The sequence below is a fragment of the Nylanderia fulva genome, unplaced genomic scaffold (assembly GCF_048542155.1).
Source record: "Nylanderia fulva isolate GAGA-0341 unplaced genomic scaffold, ASM4854215v1 Scaffold1531, whole genome shotgun sequence".
Lineage (NCBI taxonomy): Eukaryota > Metazoa > Arthropoda > Insecta > Hymenoptera > Formicidae > Nylanderia > Nylanderia fulva.
In genome coordinates, this window is record NW_028189764.1 from 1 (window position 1) to 12318 (window position 12318).

The following is a 12318-nucleotide window of genomic DNA, read 5'->3' on the forward strand; positions in this document are numbered from 1 at the left end:
AAAATAAAAAAAAAACATAGGAAAATATTGTATATTTTATCATTTTTATTTATTGTTAGAAACTTCAAAATATCATCAAATTTTCTTTAGAAATATAAATATTATTTGAACAAATATAAATTATATTAATTTGAAATGCATATATTGGAGATCAGAAATCTTAAGTAAGAGATGAAGAACTTTAATAAATAAAAAACTTTTTATAGTAATCTAGGCATTCTTTTGTAGAATTTATATATATATATATATATATATTATATATAAATATATTTTATATTTCTTTATTATTCTTATAGTGGAAAAGAACCTTCAAGAATCTTGGTGGACGTTTTTTGAAATCATTTACTGTGGAAGATGGTCCTTTCAATGTAGATGCAGAGGCAGTTTGTGGTGCGGCAGATGTGGACGTAGAAGTAGTCTGTGGTGCAACAAATGTGGACATAGAAGTAGTCTGCGGAGCAGATAATGTGGCTGTAGAGGTAGTCTGCGGTGCAGTTAATGTGGACGTAGAAGTAGTTTGCGGAGCAGATAATGTGGCTGTAGAGGTAGTCTGTGGTGCAACTAATATGGACGTAGAAGTAGTCTGCGGAGCAGATGATGTGACTGTAGAGGAAGTCTGTGGTGCAATGGAGGAATTTGCAATTACAGCTGACAGTTGCTTCTGCAAATTATAAATTTCTGCTTGCAGCATCGCAGTTTCATCAATTTCTCCAGAAAAATCTTTTTCTTCTTTTTTTTCTTCTTTCTTTAGTCATTTTTTATTAGATATAAGATTAATTATTAGACGCGTTAATTAACAGCAACTTTCTCTCTCTCTCTCTCTCTCTCTCTCACTCACACTCTCATTTTCACTCACTCACTCACTGTTCGTCTTGTGTACTTATTTAGTACATTCGTGATTAAACATCTATATGCATTAATGTGAAATTTACTTACATTAGTTTACTTGAAATATTCAATCTCTAAAGTGTTTATCTTATAAGATAGACAAAAAAATCTGAGTAAATAATAAGAAAAAAAACAAGGATTATTATTGTCATAATTTTTTATCAATTAAGTTACATTAATGCATAATGTAGTTATATAACCTTATGATTTTAATTTACATTTTTATGTTCTGATCATATGATCTTATATTACAACGATGTGTTACTCGTTTGCATAGAAGAAAACAGAGAGAGAGAGAGAAAAACAACAATAGATATGAAATATCCGACTTATTTAGTACATTGAAAAAAAATAGTTTTTAACTTGATTAAATCGTTCAATTAAATACTATTTTAAAATTAATTAATGAAAGGCTCGTATAAATTAACAAAATTAAACAAATCAAATATAGTAAGCCAACTGAACGAGCAAATAAATAAGATGTAAAAATTTATTAATAGTTAAATAATTAAATTAACATTCCGTTACAGAAACGATATAAATTGTAAACGTTTCGACTGCACTACAGTCTTTATCAATACATAAAAGTTAAATATTAAAATACAGAGTTAAATGTTAAAAATACAAAGTTAGTTAAATATTAAAATATAAAATTAAAACGATTCTTCGCTGTTGACCAATAGATGTGCAAGGCGATTGGTCTGAGATGCCAAGTTATGCGACATTTAAACATGCTGCGGATATAATACGCGAATTAAATCAATGTCAGAGAAAATTAAAAAATCTTTCAACTTACATTATCGTTTTAACAAGTCCTTTTTCCCGATATTTCAAGTGTGTGTTGCGAAGTCTGAATAACAAATGTCGAAATAGAGAGCGTGATGTATTTATTTATTACCAATGTTTTTTCTAAACTATGATTCAGCAAATTTTTTTTAAGTATGTCAAAATAACTACTGTCTAACAATTCGGTGTCTTTATTTAAATTAATTCTATTTTTCTGTTCTTTAATGTGGATCATTTCAGATATTAGCCTTTTATGGTAATTCTTTTCATGATCCATAATTTTAATATTGTCCCAGTCAAATGTATGTTGTTCGTTTAGAATATGTTCCGTGACAACCGAGTGTTTAGCAGAGTCTAATTTAATATTATTTTTATGTTCTTTAAGGGGTTAGGCCACTGTAGAAATTTCAAAAAATCGTTTTTTTTTGCTTAAATGATGTTTTAAGATCTTAGAAATAAGAAAAAAAAGGTTTTATAACGGAAACAAATTCCTAAGTGTCATTTTTGGAAGTTCAAAGCATCTTACCTTTCGGTAAGATTTGAAGCGTTTGCGAAGGGATCCTTCTGAGAATAATAAACGGATTAGTTACGCACAGTTCAGCTTGAGTAAGATTTTCTTAGGTTCCTAGTGAACGTGTAGATGACATTAGTAATATAATAGAGCAAATGTGTTAGTATAGGGTCAGTACAGCCGTTGGAACGATACAGTGTACACGACATTTTTATCTCTCTTACATTTTCGGATACAAAATCTGTATATCGATTATACGCTTGATAAAATTAGTGATTGCTGGTACAATGAGTGGAAGAGTACCACAGAGTCGTAAAAGTACGAGAGGTAGTAAGAGCTATGAGAATAGATCGAAGATATCAGGCAAGAGACCGTTGAATCGATTTGAAATGGAGGCTCCGCCTCCAGAGAGCGTCGGTACTTCTGCTAAGAAACTGAGGAGATCTGAAGAGTCATATAACGAAATTAAAGTGAATGAAACTTTTGGCTACCGTTTACTAAATTTTATTGCGGTTTTTACTGCACTTTCGGAATCTGTTGTGTGTAAAACGTGCCATTCTAAAGTGACATTTAGCGAAAGCAGCAAACGAGGCTTGGGATTCAAAATCGTTCTTTCTTGTGAGAACTGCGACGACATTTTCATTCCGAATTGTCCTTTTATTGATAATGCATTTGAAATAAATCGTAGAATGATTTTTGCTATGCGATTATTGGGTATTGGTCTTCATGGAATAGAAAAGTTTTGCGCCTTCATGGATCTTCCTCGACCAATTTTTCATTCATTTTACGATAAACTCACGCGCACAATTTTACACGCAACTGAAACAGTTGCTAAAAAAAGTATGCTTATGGCAGCTCAAGAAGAAAAGGCTTTGTCTCTAGAAAAAGGTCAAACAGATGGTTTAACAGTGTCAGGCGATGGATCGTGGAGAAAACGTGGCTTTTCATCACTGTTCGGATTGGTAACATTAATTGGATGGTTCTCTGGAAAAGTAATTGACATTGTTGTGAAGTCTAAGTATTGTAAAACTTGTGAGTTTTGGGAAAAAAAAGTTGACACTACAGAATACGAAGAATGGAAAACATCACACGCCAACGAATGTCAAGCGAATCACGAGGGATCAGCCGGCAAAATGGAAGTCGACGCAGTCATTGAAATGTTCCAACGCTCAGAACAATTGCATCAGGTAAAATACGTAAATTACATTGGAGATGGAGATTCCAAAACTTTTAAGGGTCTTTTGGAATCACAACAAGTAGAAAATTCATCAGTAAAGAAAAAGGAATGTATTGATCATGTTCAAAAACGAATGGGTACTCGCCTTTGCAAGTTGAAGAATGCCATGAAAGGACTTGGAGAAAAAGGCAAATTGACTGCTAAACTTATAGATGAATTGTCTGTTTATTTCGGATTAGCTATCCGTCGTAATCATAATTCAATTGAAAATATGAGGCGAGAGATCTGGGCGACCCTTTATCATAAATTATCCACAGACGAAAAGCCACAGCACGATAAATGCCCGCCCGGTAAAGATTCGTGGTGCAAGTGGCAACTGGCGAAAGCCACTAATAAATTAGCTGAATTTAAGCATAAGCCAGCTCTTCCTCAAATGGTTTTTGATGCTATTAAGCCAATCTATGAAGAATTAAGTAGTGACGATCTTCTTAAACGTTGTTTAGGTGGCTACACCCAAAACAGTAACGAAAGTTACAACGCTTTGATTTGGTCAATGGCTCCAAAATCAGTTTCCAGCGGCAAAATTATTATCGATACAGCAAGTAATATTGCTGTTTGTACATACAATGATGGATATTCCAACCTTATGAAGATTATGGGAGAATTAAGCATAACAATTGGACCGAACTGCTACAATTATTGCCTCGAGACTGACGCGCGACGCATCAAACTTTCGGAGCGCTCGTTGACAGATGCTGCAAAAGAGGCTCGATCATCACTAAAATCGACCAAGAAGGACCAGGAGGAGAAGAACATTAATGAGGAAGGTCAATTATATGGTGCAGGCATCGCAGATTAAAGGTAAACGAAAAATTTCTATCGCTGATTGTTACATAAAACTTTAAACGCGTTTTTCTCGAAATCACTTTTTTCAAACTGGGCGACCTCATAACTCCCACAAATCTTGACCGATTTACTTCAAATTTAAACTGTAGCTTCTAAGATACATTTGTCAGCGAACTACGTACGGATTTTACGTTTCGTTGTAAACTTTTTTTTTTACAAACAATTTTGTGCAAAATTTTTCGTCAAAAAATGAAACTTTTTCTTCAAACTTGTGTCATTTTTACAAAAACAATTATTTTTTAATTTCCATACGTAGTTCGCTAGCTAATGATATAAAGAATTAAAAAAAATTTGGTTTTTTGTTCTAGAGCAAAAATTGGAGCAGCTAGTAGGTCGCCCGTAAGGCACTGTCCGAAACGAGTGGTCATCGTTGCAGAGCTCTGTCACCGCCATTTTGTAAAAAAAAAAATGCAAAAAAATTTTTTTTATATATTTCGAAGTATGTAAGATTAAGTACTTAAAAAGGATTTTCTATCACTGTTTTTGTTTTATAGTAAAAAATTATCAAAAATAGGCCTTTTTTGGGCGCTCTACAGTGGCCTAACCCCTTAAGTCTCGTTCCTAACTGTCTTTTTGTCTGTCCGACATATGTGGCGTCACAATTGTTGCAATTCAATTTATAAATAACATTAGAATTCGTGGAGCAATTATTTCTGTCCTTTTGAACTTTTATGAAGTCATTCAATTTTTTAATGCAACGATATCTTACCACTACGTCAGGTCTTCTTATTGCTGAAGCAACTTTCTCAGATATTGATTCTATATATGGTATGACAAAATATTTAATGTTAGTATTAGTATTATTAGTATCTGTTATATTGTTATTATTAGGCTTGTTAAATTTCTTAGTTGAGAGATTTTTTAATCTGCGTTTTATTTCTGTGAAAATTAGATCAAGAGGATAACCGTTGGATAGCAAAATGTTAATAGCTTTCTCTATATTTTTTTTGTGAAATTGCGGATGTGATAGTAATAAAGCTCTATCTACCAAGTTATAAATTGTTCCTATTTTATGACAAGTCGGATGATTTGAAAAAAATGAAAGTAATCTACCTGAGAATGTCTTTTTGTGATACCAATCTAAATAAATTTTATTATCTATTACTTTGATCATTATGTCCAAAAAGCTTATACACCGATTATCCTCTTTTTCTAATGTAAATTGTAGTCTATCGTTATAATTGTTGAATTCGTTCAAAACATATGTAATATTGTCAGCGGAAGTGCATAAAATAATGTCGTCTACATAACGGAAATAAAAAGTCATTTCGCAATTTAAATTACTAATTACCAATGTTTCCAAGTCCTGCATGACTATATCGGCAATGATCGGAGAAAGTGGGGAACCCATAGGAGTCCCGTAAATTTGTTTGTAAGTTATGTTATTGAACGTGAAAAATGTAGAAGTTAATATAAATTTTATCATACCTATGAATTCATTTTTGGGAATCTTTGTGTGTGACTCTATAAAATGCCATCTATTATTGATACCGTTTAATGCAAGATCTACGGAAACATTAGTAAATAATGAAACAACGTCCAATGAAACTATTATGTCGGAATCTTGTAGTGTTTTCCCTGATAGAATGTTGCATATATCGAAACTGTTATTCACAAAACTGTCAGCTCTAGGAAGGCTATCTTTTAAAATTTTATGAAAGAAGGAAGCAATATTATATAGAGAAGTATTTATTGAGGAAACTATTAATCTAAAAGGAATATTTTCCTTGTGGATCTTGGGGAGCCCATAGGCTTTAGGAAGAAGGGAGTCGCTTGAAAATAAATAATAATATTCTTTTTTGTTGATGAAATCTTTTTTCAACCATTTTTTTAGACAATTATTGAGGTCTTTTTCTATTTTTGTTGATGGATTGTTTTTAACTATGGTATACGTAGAATCGTCTTCTAGGAGACTCTCAACTTTTTTTATATAAAATTCTTTTTCTAATGCGACTGTAATGCTGCCTTTATTTGCTCTAGTAAATAAAATATTAGAATTTTGATTGCAGAATTTAATTGTGTCTTTATGCATGTGAAGTAATTTTTCTTGTATGTCCGTTTTTTTGTCATTCTTGTTTAAAAATAATGAAAATTGTGGAATGGCAGCATTACGAATCGAAGTACGATTTCTGATCCCGTTAGAATTGCTTTCTATATCTTTGATGAATTCGTGTATAGCTACTTTTTTATTTAAGTTAACTGGGAGACTAAATTCACCTCCCAATTGTAATAGATTGGTTACATTGGGGGGAATATTTTTATCAGTTAAATTAATAAACCATTTCTGGTTAGTTTGTTGTAAAGGATTATGTGTAGCACAACGAAAACTGTTGGCAGAAACAGTGTTATCAACAATATTTGTCGATGATACCGTTGTTTTCAATTCGATAGGATCAATATTTTTAATGTACTCTGTTTCATGCGATTTACGTAGCCATAGGAATTTTTTCTTATGTATGAGATATAATTTTTGGTTGAACAAAGAAAAGGAGTTGCAATGGTGATTTAAAATCTCCTGCCAGATATAAGATGGTAAAAGATTTTGGAGAATTTGGAATTGCCTTGACCGTTTTTTACTCAGTGAGTTTAATGTTCTATGTAAATCAAATATCTCTATGTTAAGAATTTCAGTTCTGACATTATGCAACAAACCACGCATCCTATTTTTTGATTTATAGTGGTAGAAAACAAATTTATTGTTACAGAAATTACGCAAATGGTTGGGAAACAGACAATATCTCTTACATTCCCTTAAAAATTTCAACTTCGACATTGCTCTAATTATCGCATAATTAAAATTTAGCCAAGATTTAAAATGTTTTAACGTTTCTAGACCAAAACAGTTATAAATAAAACTAGAATTAAACCGATGGTATTTGAACGGGTAATTAGTCCCACGCATTATAAGGCCAGCGTTTATTAAAATTAATTAATGAAAGGCTCGTATAAATTAACAAAATTAAACAAATTAAATATAGTAGGTCAACTGAACGAGCAAATAAATAAGATGTAAAAATTTATTAATAGTTAAATAATTAAATTAACATTCCGTTACAAAAACGATATAAATTGTAAACGTTTCGACTGCACTACAGTCTTTATCAATACATAAAAGTTAAATATTAAAATACAAAGTTAAATGTTAAAAATACAAAGTTAGTTAAATATTAAAATATAAAATTAAAACGATTCTTCGCTGTTGACCAATAGATGTGCAAGGCGATTGGTCTGAGATGCCAAGTTATGCGACATTTAAACATGCTGCGGATATAATACGCGAATTAAATCAACATACATTTGACTGGGACAATATTAAAATTATAGATCATGAAAAGAATTACCATAAAAGGCTAATATCTGAAATGATCCACATTAAAGAACAGAAAAATGGAATTAATTTAAATAAAGACATCGAATTGTTAGACAGTAGTTATTTTGACATACTTAAAAAATTTGCTGAATCATAGTTTAGAAAAAACATTGGTAATAAATAAATACATCACGCTCTCTATTTCGACATTTGTTATTCAGACTTCGCAACACACACTTGAAATATCGGGAAAAAGGACTTGTTAAAACGATAATGTAAGTTGAAAGATTTTTTAATTTTCTCTGACATTGATTTAATTCGCGTATTATATCCGCAGCATGTTTAAATGTCGCATAACTTGGCATCTCAGACCAATCGCCTTGCACATCTATTGGTCAACAGCGAAGAATCGTTTTAATTTTATATTTTAATATTTAACTAACTTTGTATTTTTAATAAATTAATACAAATTGTCGCTCGTATATTGAAAACAAAGTGATAAATATAAGGCCAACTTATCGAGCTGAATATTCGAGATGTTCAGTCAATTACCATTTATTACATGTATAAATTATAAAACTACAGTCATTAGATATTAAAACTAACGCAAATTACAATCATTCTACAAACGTTTCGACCGCACGCGGTTTTCTTCAGTATAATTATTGAAATATAAATTCATACAACTTCACATAATATCGAATTTTAATTATAGTTATTCAGAATCGAGAGTTTTTGAGCAATTAACGCGTGTTCTAGTCCGTCATGTCCAACAATGTTCGTCTCGATATGATCTCTGATTTTGCTCAGATCTCGGATAGTTTCATCGTTAATATGCGAGAAATTAACCCGTTCCGTAGGCGCTGCGATTAATAAAAAATTAACGATTAACGTATGTCGAAATTATAATATATATCCCCTACAATTGGTAATATGCTTACCTATCATCGTCCTTCTTGACAATTTTGCTACTTATTAACAGTTATTAAGGATGACACATAACAAACCAACAATACAGAAAGACAGCTCATTTTAAACTCTACTTGATCGGAGAGCGTGCGTGTTTATATATGATCTAATATCTATGTTTGACTCGTTAATGTCCTATTTGTCCTATTATTATTTATTGTTCGCTAATATATCCAAAATATCAAAATACGACTCGCTAAGTAACTCAGTATCTTTGTTTAAATTTAGTCCATTTTTTTGTTCCTTGATATGTAGCATCTCAGAAATGAGTCTTTTATAATAATTATTTTCGTTGTCCATGATCTTAACATTGTCCCAATTAAAAGTATGATGTTCATTTCTTATGTGTTCAGAAATTACTGAATGTTTCGTTGAGTCTAACCTAATATTATTTTTATGTTCTTTTATTCGCGTCTGCAATTGCCTCTTTGTTTGGCCTACATAAGATGCATTACAATTATTGCAACTGATCTTATAAACCACATTCGAATTGCATGGATGTTTAGTTTTATCTTTCTGTGCTTTAATAATATTATCCAGTTTGTTGAGACATCTATACCCTACAATACAATTTTTATTTTTAACCGAGGAAACAATCATTTCTGAGATCCTATCTATATACGGAATGACAAAGAATTTTTTATTAACCGAGTCATTTCCTATACTTTTTGTTCTTTCTATGTTGGCCTGTCTCTCTATAATGCTCCCCTTAGATATGATGTGTTCTATCCGATGATTAATTTTGTTAAAAATCAGATCAAGAGGGTAACCATTGCTTATGAGTATATTAATGATTAACTCCAAATTTTTATTAAAAAATAGTGGATGTGATAGCAATAGACATCTGTCTACAAGGTTATATATTATTCCAATTTTGTGGCATAATGGGTGGTTTGAATAAAATGATAACGTCCTTCCTGAGAAGGTTTCTTTTTGATACCAGTCTATGTATATTGTGTTATTAATAATTTTAAGTGATAAATCTAAGAAATTCAAGCTATGATTAACCTCTTGTTCGACCGTGAATTTAAGTCTTTCATGATAGTTGTTAAAATTATTCACAATCTGAGTCATATTAGTCATAGAGGTGGCCACTATTATGTCATCCACATAACGAAAATAAAACAAACATTCCAAATTCAACGCTTTGAGAACTGTATCCTCAAGATCTTACATAACCAGGTCTGCAATAATTGGTGATAACGGTGACTCCATAGGGGTCCCAAACGTCTGTTTATAAATTATGTCATTAAATGTAAAATATGTAGAAGTCAATATGAATTTTATACCTCCCAAAAATTCGTTTTTCGGTATTCTAGTATTTATTCCAATGTGATCCCATCTATCATTAATACCGTCAATCGCAAGATCCAGAGGAACGTTCGTAAACAAAGACACCACATCCAAGGAAAACATCCTATCATTCTCATCAATCTTTTTACCAGACAATATGCTGTACAAATCAAAACTATTATTAATATGACTTTTCGCTTTGGGTAGGCTAGTTCGTAAGGTATTTTGTAAAAACGAAGCCAGCGAGTATAGAGCTGTATCAACCGATGAAATTATGATTCTATTTGTTTTGTTCACTATCTAATTGTATTTTTAACATTTAACTTTGTATTTTAATATTTAACTTTTATGTATTGATAAAGACTGTAGTGCAGTCGAAACGTTTACAATTTATATCGTTTCTGTAACGGAATGTTAATTTAATTATTTAACTATTAATAAATTTTTACATCTTATTTATTTGCTCGTTCAGTTGCCCTACTATATTTGATTTGTTTAAATACTATTTTGTTAATTGAATATATATAGTTCATATTAGTATTAATTTTACAACATAAAAGTTTTATATTTTTTAGAATTAATTTTACAACATAAAAGTTTTATATTTTTTATAAAACACTTTAACACATGACGCGTAAACTTGGCGCTCTTTTTTTACCTTTTTTTTAAAAAAGGTATTTTTTTATGGATATCTACTACAATAAGATATAATAAAATTTACTGTGTACATATTAATATATTTTTTATTGAGGTAAATATTAATAATCACACACACAAGAAATTCCGAGAAACTTATAAAATTTTTCTAATATTGTGCCACGATTACCATAATTTTTAGGGTAATTCCTAAGAGAAAATTCTCTACGTGTATAATTATTAAACACAAAGTTTTTCGTAACTTTACATATTATCGATTCCTTTTTTTTAATTTACGCGTACGTAACGAAAGCCTGTTTGCCTAATCTATTGCTTTCCGTCACACTTTCTAGAGAACACAAACTGTGACGTACGTGCCATCAAATTATGCACGAAGAATATATGTATACGTATTTGATAAAGCTTATAAGTTTGCATTGTTATCCACCTTTGAACAAATTAAATTCTGTTTTAGATTTTATTTTTCTTGTACAATAGTCTTAATATAATTTTTAAGATAACAGTAAACTATACCTGTATATATATATATATATATATATATATATATATATATACACGTATGTTTTCCGTGAAAAGTATATATATTATTGTTGAGAAATACGGTAATATATATTTTTTTTTATTTTTCGGAGCAAACCGTTGAGAATGTTTGAATATCCTTTTCAAGGATGATTGTATCGCGATGGAATTTGAAAAACAGCGTGATAGCCTCGTGATCACTCGCGCCTAATTGGCCGAAGTATCTCGCCTTACTTTAAGGGATCCAATCACGATAACGTGCCCTACGCGCGCTCCAAAACTCGCGCTGTACTCACAGCAGTCTTAATCGAGAGAGCGAAAAGAGAACACTCTTGTACATAGCGTTCTTGTGCTAATCGAAAAAGAAATAAAGTTACGATTCGACACCAAGTGCAAAGTTTCATTCAGAAAACCCGAACCCGGCGATAACATTAACATACAAAATTGGTCCTTCGAGCCGGATTCGTGAAATTAATCGGATGAAACTGCGACCTTGTTCTCAATCACGCGTGAATCAACCCGAGAGTTTCGGACAATTTCCCAGTGTTCCGGAAGCCTTTGTGATCGGACGTTTAACGCGTTCTCGTTCGTTGCGGAGCTCTGTGTGCGAGAGTGAGACCGCGCTACACGACCAGTTGTCGCGCGCTCAGAGACAGTCTCTCTCTCTCTCTCTCTCGCTCTCTCACGACGACGCGTGGAGCGAGAGAGACAGCGCAACGCCGCGCGTTCCGACGCGCTCTCTCTCTCTCTATCTCTCTCTTGCTGCGGCTCTCTCCCAAAGACCAACATTTTTGCAGTACAAGCGCCGCTATCACGCGCTTTGCAATTTTGCCCTTCGGACGGCAGTTAAATGCCGTTCGAGAATAGCAACTGCACGTGTACTCCGCTACCCGTGCCCAGTGACTCTCATCTCCGGTGCCGCGATCACGTGCCAGTGATGGAATTCTCTAACACCGCGGGTGACAGTGAACATTGTTGCAAGTAACCCGCGCGCGCGCCGCAATCACGCGCTTAACAAGTCGTTACACACAGTGACTCTCATCGTTTAAAGGTGACTCTCATTAATTGTGAGTTAATTGTGAGTTAATGATGAAAAAATTGTGAGTTAATGATATAAAAATAATTACAAATGCCTCCTTGTCGATTTGGGAGTATTTTGATTGTACTTTTGAAAATGTTTGTGACGCGAATTGAATAACCTTCTCAGATCCATCCGGATATCGGTGTGACAACACGGCTCCGACTCCGTACGAGCTCGCGTCGGTTGCTAAAACCAACGGTAATTTCGGGTTTAAAAAAGAA

General features: G+C 32.4%; 1 protein-coding gene across 1 annotated transcript; it reads left to right on the plus strand.

Moving 5' to 3' along the window:
* Window positions 1-2361: 2361 nt before the first annotated feature.
* On the plus strand, window positions 2362-4813 carry LOC146724035 (uncharacterized). Its single transcript, XM_085480622.1, has 2 exons — window positions 2362-4223; window positions 4577-4813. Exon 1 carries the CDS (start codon window positions 2473-2475, stop codon window positions 4219-4221), a length of 1749 nt encoding a protein of 582 aa, XP_085336748.1. The 5' UTR covers window positions 2362-2472; the 3' UTR covers window positions 4222-4223; window positions 4577-4813.
* Window positions 4814-12318: the final 7505 nt, after the last annotated feature.

Bases quoted from the DNA above. Each gene is read 5' to 3' on its own strand.
- LOC146724035 (XM_085480622.1), top strand. From the start codon at position 2,473: ATGAGTGGAAGAGTACCACAGAGTCGTAAAAGTACGAGAGGTAGTAAG.